The 15,372-nt window shown below is 33.3% G+C and overlaps 1 protein-coding gene across 2 annotated transcripts in view; it reads left to right on the top strand.

Annotated features, from left to right (window-relative positions):
• The window catches only part of LOC118180405 (regulator of microtubule dynamics protein 1-like), a 108,360-nt gene that overhangs the window by 39,884 nt on the left and 53,104 nt on the right, over positions 1-15,372 (top strand). Inside the window, exons 4-6 of one of the 2 annotated variants that reach the window (XM_085813921.1) lie at positions 453-552; positions 2,832-3,073; positions 11,911-12,000. In XM_085813921.1, coding sequence (XP_085670047.1) covers positions 453-552; positions 2,832-3,073; positions 11,911-12,000 — 432 coding nt within the window. The remainder of the gene's footprint in view (positions 1-452; positions 553-2,831; positions 3,074-11,910; positions 12,001-15,372) is intronic. The other variant, XM_085813922.1, reaches the window with a different exon arrangement.

Here is a 15,372-nt window from a genome sequence, read left to right as displayed (position 1 = left end):
ACTGAAGTTTTATTTCACTGCTGGGAGTTTTTGTTATTATTAGCCATAAGTTTTTTAAACTGACGTTTCACTTGTGTATGAGCTTCTAGTATTAACTGCTCAGTTGCTATAAATTTTCTTAATAAAATTAATCAGGCTTCACAATGCGAAAATTCAAAAGAAGGCGCACTTATGTAATATTTTATTTATTACCTATAGCTGCGTAAATGCATGATAAATAAATTTAGACGAGGAACAAAATCATTCACTGCGCATGTCAAAAATTTCCGCCAGGTTATGTGTCAGCAGCTAAGAAGAAGAGAGAGACATATGATTTTTTAAATATTTTTCATTTTATATGAGTACATATTAACTTCTAGATGTTTTAATGATGCACTTTTTTTACGAAGACAGTAATTTAAAGCTTTCGGATTACAGTTTCCAGGTTTTTATTTATTTATTTATTTTTCTAGTTTCCAAAAGGCAATAAAATTAAAATATTCGGCTGCTTATTTTCTTCTGTTTTTCCGACATTGATTGTTGTTAAAGCGTTATCGATGGAAAAGAAAAGAGGTGAGACAAGTTCCATTTATTTCTAATGATTTTTGAAACAAATATTTTGATTTCTCTTTATTGTATCGGTATAAAATGTAGATTATATAAAAAGTTTCGAACTTATTATTTGCCAAACTTTTTATAATAATTATAATAATTTATTACTTACTTTTTATAATAATTAATTTATTAATGATGCAATAAGATCTACAATGTATGTTGCAATAATATTTTTGTCTTATAGCTATTAAGCTTTATCTATCTGTTTTATAGCTATTAATCTTCAATCTGTAAACTCATTTTTTAAGAATTTAGAGCTAAGTTTAATTTTTTTAATAATAAATCCAACTGATAATTTAAAATACACTTAATTTGTAATATATCTAACTTATAATTTTTATCGCATTTTCGGCAGTATTGGAATTAATAAATGATGTTCCTAACGACCATTAATAAATGGCAAAAAGTACCTATCTGCAAAATCGTTTGATTTTCTTTATTTCTTAAAATGAAGCTTAAATAGCTTATAAATATAAAGCTTATAGTAATACATAAGTACAGAATATAAAATGAAACTACGAAACCTATTATTTTGATACAATACAGAGGCTTAAAAATATATTGACATAAAAAATACTTTTGAAATTAACTTCATACTGCTACATATGCGTTAAGTTCACTTTTAACTATATGATAAGTAGGCAAATTAATTCTAGAAAACGTTTTTATGTAGATCAAACCGTCATTTTGTATCTAAATGACTTCGTTGGCTATTTTTTTACAGGCAGCCATTTCAATCGTGCGTCTCTCACTAGTGATTTCCAAGGTGTTGTTGCATCTTAGATTCTGCTATAATATATAAGGCGTCTAAGTTAAAATAACAAGCTGAGTAACGATTATTGGAGGTGCTGAGGCAACAAGAATCAGCGTAATATTCATAAAGTTGCAGAATTGCTAATGAAAAAAGGGAAAGCCTTTGCTCAGGTGATAGCAATAAGAGGAAGGAGGTTAAGTTACTGGGGCCATACATTGATGAAAAATGAAAACAGCTACGAAATACTATCCTTAAAAGCTGAAGGTAAACATTGATTGAAATTGGGATCGTTAACTAGAACTGAAAGATGTTTATGAATGCAAAACACTTCAAGAAAATCTAATTCTCTAACGGAAAGTATTTTTTAGTTATTTTGGCTGCAGAAAAAATGTGAAGGGTGAATTTCTGACCAACAGTGTTGGGCAATAGAGGATTTATGTGTTTCTTTTTTCTTAACGTATGTCTCTGTTCTATAGCTTGAGAAGCTGTCTTAGTTTGATAACGAAATTTAAACCACACTGACAAGGAATCCTGTATAACCCAAATAGTTCATATACGAATGGGGCCTTTAAAGTATGGAACTGCTAATTTGATTGATAGAAGAGAAAACGGTCCGAGAATTGAATTTCTGTAAAATGCATGAAATTTGTAGCTAATCGATGGAAAGAAATGAATCTTCCTTCCATCGATTAAAAAAAAACTATTTCAGTTCTTTCCATTTTTGCTTCTCAGTTTATTTAGCCTTAAAGTGAACAGATCAGGCAACGCTTCTTCTACAGACAAAACTATGCATATGATCATAACAAAGTTAAATTTAAACGTAGAAACATAGTCCGACTACTCATAACTAAATCACGCTGGCTCGGAATTTTACTGGCACGTATTTTAAAGCATTAGCTAACGAAACGATAATGCCAGAATAGGACTTTAATCAGAGCTGACGAGAGAAATTAACAGTAAGACGCGATTGCCAGAGGCTCTAATCTAAACATCCAAAACCCTCAGCTTATATACACACAAACCTAATTTGCATTCTGTTAAGGAATACGAGAAGAAGTTACAGTAAAGACTTAAATCATAATTAGCTGGTTAATTAACTTAAAATATCTTATACCGTGCTACTTTTCTTCACTTTAAATGTTTTAACTTTTTTTCTGAGAAGTTGCTTTATTACACTGAAGTACAAATTGTATGAAAAAATGTATTAAAATGGAGGAATGTTATTTAATGGAAGATGTTTTGATCTTTTACAATTGATTTTATGGAATAAAATAGAAGTTAATGGGTTACTGTCAAGATATCTCTTCTACATAATTGAATAAAGTAAGTCACTCGTCTTAAAAAGGCATGCCACAATGTTTCATATTTTAATTTTGTTATTAATCTTGCTTTATTCCTGTTGTGTGTAATGTATGTACTTTTGAGTAATTGACTGAATTTCTGTTTGTTATTCTTCATGTAAAAGAAAAGTGTTTTATTACAGGTAACCTCATCATTGAAGCTGACGCTTTCTATGATGAAGCTAAGTATGAGAAGCTTTACAATCTCTTGGCACCTCATCATGAGTCTGACGATCCAGAGATTTTATGGCGTTTGGCTCGTGCTGTGTTTGAAAAATGTCGGGACATCAAGGAAGATAAGCAGAAGTTAGTTTATTTGGAAGATGCTCTTGCTCTTGTAGACAAAGCGTTGGAAATTAATGAATCATGTTGGGCGGCACATAAGGTAGGTATTTTCATTTTTTCAGTTCCGAGTATATTAAGATAATGCTTTTTGCTTGGTTTTATAGCGAAACTGAAATGAGAGCTTTTATTTAGAATATCCATTTATTTTCATGCATAAATAGCAATGTTTTTATTTACAAGTTTAAGTACAAGTCACTGTATCATGAATGCACAATTATTGCAGTCTTTATTGTAACTACTTATTTATAATTTTTTAAAGAAAACTTAACATTTCCAAAAGATTATCAAATATTTTAATGCAAAGATTTCTTCAGTGTCATCTGTGGGAAAGAAAGTTCTTTTTAATTCACCCGATATGTTTGGTTCTTGTATTTAAGTCTAGAATAAGAATTCATAGCTCGTATGGTACCATGCTATTCTAAATGCTAACTCACAAAGTCTTACTTCTAAAATATAGTAAATATTGCAAACTCACAGTAACAAAAACGGAAAAGCCGCTAATTGTACGAAATTTAGAACAAAAGTTTTAGCTAAATTGAAATATTATACACAAAGTTACATCCATCTAAATGAGCTTTGGCTCGGCCCTAAATATCTCATGAAGCAAATGCGGCTAGCAAAACAAAAGGCGGTAACCAAATGAGTGGCAGGAAATAGAGGTAAATAAGCATGTAAATTATCAGTTGTGTAACAGAACAACCGATCAGCGATGGCTGCCACAGCTCATGAGTTCTGGTATTATATACATAACCTAATTTGCATTCTGAAGAGAATGGATGAAAATGGAAGTAAGAGTATAGAGAAAATAATTAGCTGGGTAATTAACGTAAAAGCCTACAAACTGACGTAAAAGCCTACAAACATAGATGGTGGAGTGTTTTAATTAGGTTGACCTTCGGATATCTTAGGATACGAATGTATTATCCTTACTTTTTTTAATGTTTATTTGCTAATTTTGTAGCAAGAATGTTGTCTGAGTATTCGTACCTAATTAAATTTTTAGTAAATTGATGTAATCAAAGTGTTTATTCAGAAAGTTTTATTTTCCTTCTTCAATCTCTAATGAATTAATTTTATATACAGTAGAACCTTTCCATCGCGGATCTCGTGGTTATTTGGGAGATAAAGATGATTCCAGAAAGTCGCCCAAGGGAATAGTAGTTAGTGACTTTGACTACAGTACAAGAAAATTATCAAAACGTTAACAAAATGCAAAGTGGTTATCATAATAGACATAATTCTGAAGAAATCTCGAAAGATTTTAATCCTAAACCTATAATTAGGACATAATGTACTAATAAAATTCATGAAAAGGAATTTGAGAAACGGAGACAACCTCGTTGTTATGAATGCGGATCCTACTCGCATCTTCGACCTCAATGTAATAAACTGAAGAAGAATTTAGAAACTATAGCATCCATTGAAACTGTACCCTCAAATGAATTTTCCAAAAATAGTTTTAAGGATATTATGACTCCATATACCAGCCTAGGTAAAGTAAATGGCTATAAAATGTCCATACTTAGAAATACCGCTGCAACTTTGCATTTAATTTGCCAAAAGTATGTATACAGCCTTCCATGTATACGGGTGAGACCGAATGGAACACCTCTTAAATGGACGAACACCTCTGGAAAAACATCCAATGTGTTTACCTTTGGCTGAGGTCGAGCTTAAATGTGATCTTGATCCTATAATAACAAAGGCTGCAGTCTTAAGAGATTCATTAGATCAAGGAAGGTATCTTCTAGGTAACAAAACCGCTGGGGGAGAAAGAGTCCTATATTCTGTTCTTACTTGCGGATGTCACGCAAAAGCATCATTAAATTGCATTGGATAGTAGTCAAAAAAGAGATTTTCGTTGAAATATAATACCCGTAATTTTTCGCGAGTACAATACTTCCTTTTTACTTCGTACAAGGAAGTCTCAATTAACAAAACAACTATGTCAAGTAAAATGTGAAAAGATGAATTTCGACATTAAAAACTGCAAAGTATGCAAACATAAATGGGTTGCCTTCCAAAGATGCAGGAATAATATCACAAAACACTTTAAATAACAGTACACTGTAGTACAGTATTAGTAATACAATGCCCTGAATGAAATAAAGTGTAAAGTTACTTATACCGCATGCATAGAATTCTAAGAGAAGAACACCTTTACAGGCAAGGTAACAAAGGCTGCAGTCTTAAGAGATTCATTAGATCAAGGAAGGTATCTTCTAGGTAACAAAACCGCTGGGGGAAAAAGAGTCCTATATTCTGTTCTTACTTGCGGATGTCACGCAAAAGCATGTATCTTCTAGGTAACAAAACCGCTGGGGGAAAAAGAGTCCTATATTCTGTTCTTACTTGCGGATGTCACGCAAAAGCATCATTAAATTGCATTGGATAGCAGTCAAAAAAGAGATTTTCGTTGAAATATAATACCCGTAATTTTTCGCGAGTACAATACTTCCTTTTTACTTCGTACAAGGAAGTCTAAGATTTATAAGCAATAGCTTGCTTATAAATGAAGTCCAAAAGCTCCAAAGTCTGTTGCACTAAAATTACATAGGGCTAAGATAATTTTTAGGGTAGATTTTCATTTAATGATCATATTAAATAGATGTAAAATTAGAAGTCGTTGGGGTTGAACAGATCATCAGGCATTTTGATTATTTCAGCCAAGAAACACAAAAAGAAATCAGCAATATCCTCGTCGAGATTCCAATTTCGGACCTCCAGATGCCAACAGAATGTGCTCTCAGCTACGCCACCACGAAAACACGCGGTAAGGAGGAAGAAAGTACCTTACATTCTCCTCTATTGAAAGGGCGACTGAGTCACCAAGTCCTGTTGATGAAGAATTATCGTCCACCACGTGGGATGCTACTGCAGAGTCATTTAGAATTTTTTCCTCAAGTCAGGTAGCATGAGGAATGCGGGATACCTTCGCCGGGATTCGAAATTCGAATCTTCCGATTGCTAACCTGGCTTGCTTTCTAATTACACCTCGAAGGCATAAGGAGAGAGAAAATACCGTACAGGGTTACTAAAAAGGAAACCGAGAGTAAGCAAAATTTTGATTAGGACCGTTAATTCAACGAGATAATCGAAAAGTATCACTAACAGAACTTAAATAATACGGATGAGTAATTATGAAACTAAATTAATCCACTAATTTAATTGCATAGTTACTGCTAGTTGCATACTTAAAATTTAGTTGCGTAATTAAACTGAATAAATGAAATTAAAAAAAAAAAAAAAAAAGAGAAAAATAAGTGTTTTGTAAGTTTCTAGAGTAGAGATTTTCAAACATTTTCTTGCATCGACACCTTTTTAAAGAAGAGTTTTTTTTCTTCATCGAAATCCTTACATTTCTTTGTATACAGCACACAACATAATCATAATATAAAAAATGGTTTATGAATAACTTTAAGATAATAATTACACTAAGAATATGAAAAAAAAATATTTATTACATTTATATAATACATTCGTGTAATAAATCCTTTCATTTTATTTTTGTGTTGTTTTTATTTTAAAAATGTAAACAAGTTTTCAGAAGTAAAAGCATAGATTTTATTGCGTAAAAGTTTGATTTTAAGTAATGCAGCTGCTGCGCTTGATAAAGTAATGCAATTTTTAGCTTCCTTTTACGAAGTAAAATGTGTAAGTATTGTAATTGTAAGTAAGGAAATATTGTAATCGTGAAAAATTTCGGATACTATATTTCAACGGAAATATCCGTTTCGACCATTCCCGAATACATTTTGAAGATTTTTTCCCCCGCAGAATGTCTGTACGTACGGACTTCCTTGTATGAAGTAAAGGAAGTAATGTAATCGCGAAAAATTTCGGATATTATATTTCAACGGAAATATCCATTTTGACCATTCCCGAATACATTTTGCTTATTCTTCTTCCCGCGGGATGTCTGTATGTACAGACGAAATAAAGGATTTTTTTTTTTTTATTATTTATTTTTTTTTTTTTTTCCCCCAAAGCGGATTGTAAAATGGATTTTTTTCGTGAAGTCTGTACTTACGTATGTACGTCCGTATCCGCAACTCAAAAACGATTAGCTTTAGAATGCTGAAATTTCGCGTATGGGACTGGGGACTATAACGTAAGTTTTATTATCATTATGAAAAAATAAGTATAATTATAAGAAATATGACTACCATATGATGAAAATTGACCGGGCTATTTAATTTCAAAATTTGCAATTTTTGATGTCATTTTCAACTTGCCTTGAGGAATCGGTTAATTAAATTAGAATAATAAATTTAAAGGAAGTACAGCAAAAAATGCGTTTAATTTAATAAGCCATGTGGTAATTAATTTAATAAGCCATTTTATAGTCATATGGTGTCAACAGATTTTTTAATATTTGACATGAAATTGCTTCACTTAATTCTTAAATAACCTCGTTCAACAATATTCATCCTGCTTCTTGTTTTCTGTAGTAAATATTGACTTGACTTCTTGTTTCTACTAGGTAGGAAAAGTAAATTGGTTCAGTAACAACTTATATTCTAGGATATTTCTCTTTGAGGATTTTTAAATTTACAAAACTTAGAGTAGCCATGTGTTTTGAATAAGACTTGTGTTTCAGTATACACCTTTCATGCAATTAACTGCTTTTGCATCATAATATGAAAATCAATTTTATCACAAATCAGGGTTTTATGAGCCATGTTGGCACATTCAAATTTTCTATATCTTAAAAACGCCTATTAAAATCTTTAAAATTTTGCCAGTGACCTTGTATATAACAATGTATCTTCTGAGAAAGTTTAGCGCTCTTTGAACTTGTTTGGTGGCATTTTTGTGTGTGTGTTTCCGCGCTTTACCTTTTTACATTGCACTTAATGCATGAAAAATTGGTATATTTTAAAAAAATATTATTGATCTTAAAATGAATTAAATCATTTTTATGTATTTTCCCATTATATTTATTTTATATAATTTCTTCCTTACTACTTAATATAGCTTTATATCTATAAACAACTAATTATCAAATTTATTTATAATTTTTTTGTAACCAAAGGGTTTTTGACTATGCCGATCAAATGGCAATGCATATTCGGCTACTGCCCCCCCCCCAGTCGACTCCTTAATCATCCCTGATCCCATTTAAAGTTTCAATATGGAGATGGTCAATATGGACCCTGCTGAGAAACCCTGATCTAAAAGATGACAGTCATCTGGCGCTGGCGCATATAAACATTCGAATATTTACATAATATGTAATATGCAGACCTTATGTAAAAATTCTATCTCAAATAGTTGCAGTAATGGCACTCAAAAAATAGAATTTAAAATTTTACATTAAGTAAAATTAATTTGACACAAGATATTTTTATAAATAAACTGTACAATTTCCATAAGAATTGCATTAAATAAAAGTAAATAGAGGGTTCTACCTTGCTGGAGAAGTCTCCACTTGACACCTCTTAAAACATTAGTAAGTTTAACAAATTTTTAGAACATTCACAAGCAGTGTAATCCAGTGGAAACGCCCATCATAAATAACAAAATTTTCAAACACTTATAATGGGTGCAGTTTTCAACTCAGGGACAAAACACTTGCATCCACGGAAAGCATAACGAATTAGGCATGCAATACAAATATTTTTGATCATATTCACTGGCTTTAAGTATATTCGAAAAGCAATTTTTTTCGTAGTACAGAATTGACTGTTTAATGCCATTGAAGTCAACTTACTAATTCTGATAAACAAACAGTGAGCTTGTAAAGACATTAGGATTTTTTGGAAGCAGGAGACTTGAAAAATGAGTAGTGCCCTCGCCGGAAATTGAACCACGGACCTCTCGTATACGCACCGAGCGTGCAGACCACTACACGACGAAGGCACGCTAAGAAGGCGGGAGAAATCTCTTATATACTCCTCGTTTAAAAGCCGACTGGGGATTAGAGGACCCAATCGCCAAATCCTGCCGGTGGGGAATCATCATCCACCACCTTTTTTTTTAGTTCGGGCGCAACTATAGAGACATTAGGTTATTTCGAAGCAGGAAAGATGAAAAATGAGCAATGGCCTTCGTCGGGAATCGAACCACTGACCTCTCGAATATGTCCCGAGAATACAGACCACTACACCACGAAGGCACGCTAAGAAGGCGGGAGAAATACTTAAGCTTAAACTGTCCTCCTTTTAACCAATACTTGGATTTCGTGGAATAGTATATCATAAATTCCCCCACTGATGATCTATGGACCTACTAAACCCCTTATGTTATGTTTCTCAACTACTGTTTGTAATGCCAAAACATGTGGTTGCATCACTAAACTTCGAATTCGTATTATAATTAATTAGTCTATAAGGTATTTCTCCCGCCTTCTTGGCATATGCCTTCGTGGTGTAATGGCCAGCACACTCGTCGCGTATTCGAGAGGTCTGTGGTTCGAGTCCCGGCGAGAGCATTGCTCATTTGTCTCTTCTCCTGCTCTCAAAAAATACCTAATGCCTCGCGAACTAAACAAAAGGTGGTGGATGATGATTCTTGACCACCAAGATTTGGCGACTAGAGTCCCCTAATCGGCCAGTCGCCCTTTAAACGAGGGAATATAAAGGTATTTTTCCCGCCTTCTTAGCATGCCTTCGTGGTGTAATGGCCAGCACATTCGTCGCGTATTCGAGAGGTCCGTGGTTCGAGTCCCGAAGAGGGCATAGCTCATTTTTCATGTCGCCTGTTTCTGAAAAACATAATGTCTGTGCAAGTCTTTAATTCAAAATTTAGCTGTTTTGGAAGAAAGGTAAACAGGGATTACGGTACTGTTCTGTTATCGGGAGTAGATTCAGAAATGTATGTATGATTGCATATGTGTACGTTTACGTGCATATATATATGTGTGTATACACATACATACGTACGTACATGTATACATGCATACATGAACACATACATATATGCATACATACATGTATACATTTCTGAATCCATTCCTGATAACAAAATGCACCAAAAATGTATTGAAATTATACTGAAAGAAGAGTGGAAAAGTATATTATGAGATGTAGAGATTTTTGAGAAAAGTGGATCCAATATAGTTCTATAGAATAGTTCTATAGAATATACAATTACCATTCAGTTTTAATATTGTCGGATTTCTTTTTTCCTCTTCTAGGATTAATATGATGCATTCAGTTTCAATAATTTTTACTTTGTTTTGCACCTTATTTTTAATTACGTTTATTCCGTTATTGATATTATAAGTTTTTAATCATTAATAATTTTAATGTTTAAAATATAATAAGCGATTAAATATAATTAATAATTTAATTATATTTATTATAATTTATAATTTAAATATAATTAATAATTTTTAATGTTTAAAATACCGATTTTAATTGAATAGTTTATCCTAAATTTTAATTACAAAACTCTTCTTTCCCTTATTTCTCTCTTTGCTAATATACTAAATATTATATATAATACAAATATATTGGCAGCTAGAAAATTCCTTTTGCTAAAACATCATTAGGTTTATTTTAAAAAGTTAGCGACTTGTTATTTGACAGTCTCCAAAGAAGAGAATTCCAGGCCTTGCGGAGAATTTTGAAGTAACTTGAAGAGCTAAAAATCTTAGGAAGGTCTTGTGAATGATGGAGGGGACACAAAACTTCGAGTTGCTCTCAATAAGTGTTTATCTGATATTCATCGAAGTTTGGGGGGCCTAGCATTGTCATGATGGAAGATAAATCTAGAAGAGTGTTAAATTCTGGTCGCTTTGCTTCGATTTCTGGTTTTAAAACTGACATTTGAGAAGGATATATTTCCGAATTTATTGCCTGATTTGGTGCCTGATTTGTAGCCTGACTTGTGGTATATAGTTCCTTTGTAATCACACCGTACCCAAAACATTACTTTTTTAGGATGCAGCCACTTACTTATCAAAGGAGGTTCATTTATCTTACCCCATGATCTTGTGCTTGTAACATTATTGTGTTGTATCCACTTCTTATCTTCATTAACGAGCTGTGTCAAAAAAGAACCTTTTTTTTTTCTTTTCAGCAAATAATCACATGCCGAAACTCGAGCAAGCTTATTATGCTCTGTTAATGCATGGGGTAATCATACATCGCAGCATATACACGGTTACTAAGCAAAGGTTCTATAGTACCTATAAAGAATACCCTAAATCCTGCAAAAGCTCAATACAAAACCTCCCTTTCAATACCTCAAGTATTTAAATAGTGAAACGAAACAAATCGATAAAGATAAAAAATTTCTATTTCCTAAGAGACGAATCATATAGCCTTACGCTGATAAGAATCTATTAACATTAACTTTGAACATTGTTTCCATTTATCTTTGTCATAACATTATGATAGCTCAGTCATTATTATGATAGCTCAGTCAAAGAATTAAGCAACCCATCTAAGTCTAAGTGGCTTGGCATAATGGTCATTGCTTGACATTATTTGATCGCCAAAGACAGTTTGTTGTGTGTGATATGGTTTTTAAAAATCTGAATGTTAACCTGCTTAGAATAGCTGTATTTAGAACACAGAGAAAGATTGGAGGAGGATGAAGAACAGGAACGTAAAGGTGTGTTTCGCTATTCTTATAACCCAAACACGGATGATTTTTAAGTCTCAGTAATTTTTCAATTACAACTTTATAAAAGTTCTGAAAAAAAGGTGAAAATGAGAACAAAAGTTTATCTATAAAAACTTTTTCCAAACATTCGTTATATCCTACTTTCATGCAGTTGGAGGTTCACTGTAGCTGTGCTAGTGTTAAGTGTACAGAAAATTGGTTTGGACTTCGTTTTATAAACCACGTTCACTATAGCGTATTTTCACTGCAGTTTTTTCATTCAGTTTTTATTTTTAATCTTTATTATATATTTTATTTCTTTAGTGGAAAGCAATTTTATTGGATTATGTCTGGCGATACAAGAGCACCAAAAATCGTATTGTGCACAGTTTTGATGTCAGAAAACATATGGAGGTAAGATTATTACATTTTCAATTATACAGCCTATTCCTATGTATTATGCTATAAATCTTGAAGGCGTATAATTATCAAAATTTTTCTGTGTAGTTATTATTAATCTAATAATTGACATGTGAAATTAAAAATGTTAAACAACTCAGTTAATCTCGTATTGTTTTCTTAACAAAAATTAAGTTTTTTAGAATATTTTTTCTTCGAAGGTAATATGTTATCAACAGTTTTAAGCAATTTCTTTTGAAAACTGCAAAGGTGGTAAGTTAATCTTTAATTGGCCATAGTTATAACTTTCGATGTAACTGTGATGATTAGATTCTGCGGCTCCAGTAAAAATTATGCCTTTAAGAACACGTTTCAAATACACTCTTTTGCAAAAAAAATCGAAACACCATGAAGGAAGTGGTTGTTGTTGATGAAATTGAATATGTGTATAGCTCATACACAGATAATAAAATGATTAAAATATCAAGATCATAGGGCCTGTTCACGGCTCACAATCACCCATTGAGTGTTCAAATTAGTAATTGGTCGAACCGCCCCTAGCGGCAATGCATGCTTGAATTCGTCGAGGCAAGGAGTGGTAGAGGTTCCTAATATCATTCTGGGACACATTCTGCCAGGCATCCATCAGTTGTCGCTCCAGATCTGCGATATTTTGTGGTGCCCGAATCTAACGGGCTATTATGCTCCAGACATGCTCGATTGGTGAAAGGTCTCGTAAACTTGCCAAGGAAGAGTATCAACCGCACGGAGACTGTCCAGAGACATATGAGCGGTATGTGGCCTGACATAATCTTGCTGGAAAATGGCCCCAGGATGACGTGCCATGAAGGTTAATGCAACAGGCCGCAGGATGGTATCAACATATCGTTGAGCTGTTAAAGATGTACGGAAGATGATTAAAGATGACCTGCTGTCATAAGAAATAGCGCCCTACACCATCACAGCAGGGGTTATGGCTGTATGCCTTTGTAAAACAAAGGCTGATTGGGACCGCTGGCTTCGTCCTCTCCAGACACGAACACGTTGGTCATCTGCTTCAAGATTGAAGCGGGATTCATCGCTGAACACTATACAATGCCAGTCTGATGGCAGCCATGATGATCGGCTGCGACACTACTCCAGACGACTCCACCAATGTTGTGGGGTCAAAGGCAAACGTCTTAAAGGCCTCTGTAAGCGTAACCCCGCCTGAGACAAGCGCCGTGAGATGGTGGACGGTACCACGGGAGGTATAGGACGTGGCTGTAGTGCATTGAATAGTCGACAATGATGCCGTTGGGGCGGTTCGGGCCTGGCGAACAATCATCCTACCTTGCCTTGCATTTGTGTTCCTTGCCCTATCAGAGCCCTCATTTCGTCGGCAATTTCCTTGTAGCAACCATTGCTGCCAACATCTTTGCACAGCAGTGTCTGTACGGTGCAGGTGGAAGCCTATTGCTCGGCATGACCACCCAGCTTCACCCAACCTTACAATGCGACCACGGTCGAAGTCGTTTAGTTGTCTGTAAGTCTTCGATATCGTCGTAAAGGCATCTTTAGTTGCTTCTTTACGGAATTACAATGGCAGCAACAAAAAAAGATAACTTTTCCACCTCTGTCACTGGTTTTATACTTTGCGAATTGCGCACTAGAAAGGCGCGCTATGATCGCAATTCCTTTTCATTTGCCTTGAAACTTTGATTATTTGCATACCAAATTTCGCAAGAGTCCTTCTTGGTGCTTCGATTTTTTTGCGAAACAGTGCATTTAAGTAGTTACTCAAAAAATGATTAACGGGGTAAAATATATCCAACATTTTCCATTTTCCCTTAATAAAAATATGAAAATATGGATATACGAAACACATTCTCGAAATCAATCTTTTCAAAAAAAAAAAAAAAAAAAGAGAGAGATAGAGAGAGAAGAAGATGAAGAAATGTATTGACTGAAATTACAACTATCGGAATTCGCACTATACCAGACAAAATATATTTTATATTAGCAGTCTTTATTTAAAAAAATTGAAAATATTTTTAATTTACATTGACTGATATTTGTAAATACTTAATGTAAAAATAATGACGTAAAGTTAATGTAAAATTTGTTTATACTGTCTTTGACGTGTGAATATATCCTTATCTTCTTATATTAGAAAAGGCGAAGAAGAAAAAAAGTGCCTGGCGTAGACGCATTCAGCTAATCTATGTTTATTAATGCTTAACAATGGTTTTCCCCGAAAGATTGTGTACAATGAAGTTTTTAACTTATTTTCTTTAGCTGATTGGTTTTTTAACCTCACAACTCATTGTTTCCCAGAGTTGAGGTGTGATACAAAATGATAAAATAATTGATCGATTTTCGTTTAATTTTATTTAATATTATTTTTTATTATTTAATTCCGTTTAATTTTCGTTTAATCTGATAGGAAACTTTCAAAATTTATATACATTTTGACCCATGTTCGAACTTGGATTCATTGTAAACATTTTAAAACTCCATTTCTCATTCCTATGCAATTCATAACATAGCGAGTTTCACGCAGTCGCTTATTCAATTCATTAAATGATCGGGGCTAGAATATACTTAAAGTGAAACCCTAAGAAAGCTGAAGAAACAATGTAAACAAATCATACAAATATTAATCTGAAGTTTCTCGATAATAAGTTGGTTAGCTGAGCTGACTGCCAAGCGTGATACTCAATTAACGAGATCCTTAGTAGTTTAGTGGGAGAAGTTTACAATTGTAAGAGACAACCTCGATGAATCTGTCAAAGATAAATTTGGATTAAATTTGACGAAAAATCTAGGTGTTTAAATATTTGCGTTTTTTATTTACCTCTCTTTCTGTTTCGTTTTTTATTGACTTCTCTTTCTGCTTTCTGCTCTAAGTTAGTTCGTTCTTCGTTAGTTTCTGTTAATGGTGAGAAGAGATTTTTCAAATGATTTTATGAGCTCAAAATAGCAGCAATTTCCACTCCAAAACATGGAAGTATGAAGCGTATCTAATTCAGCAGTTTTTTTTTTTTTTCTTTTTCTCAGTAAACTCTTGTTAAAGATGACCACTTGCGAAATTTATATTAAAATATAACTATATTTCTTATTCGAAAATAAATGACGAATATTCGTATAATTGTTTTAGAGCTGAATATATTTTATTAGCAACTGGTAAGGTATTTTCTCGCTCTTTATCACGTAGCTTCATGATGTAAGAAACATTTCCAACTAGCAGTCAGGAGGTCCGGAGCTCGAATTCTGGCTTGGGCATTGCATATTTTTCATGTTTCCTTCTTCTACAAATCTAACAAATCCACTATCTTTCTTTCACATTTTCACATATGTATTCAGAACCGTTTTTCCCTATTTTGACAATAATTTTGCATCTTGAAA

Source organism: Stegodyphus dumicola, chromosome 3 (genome assembly GCF_044657685.1).
Source record: "Stegodyphus dumicola isolate Sdum_Otavi_A_Nest chromosome 3, ASM4465768v1".
Lineage (NCBI taxonomy): Eukaryota > Metazoa > Arthropoda > Arachnida > Araneae > Eresidae > Stegodyphus > Stegodyphus dumicola.
This window is presented reverse-complemented; position numbering and strand designations above follow the sequence as displayed.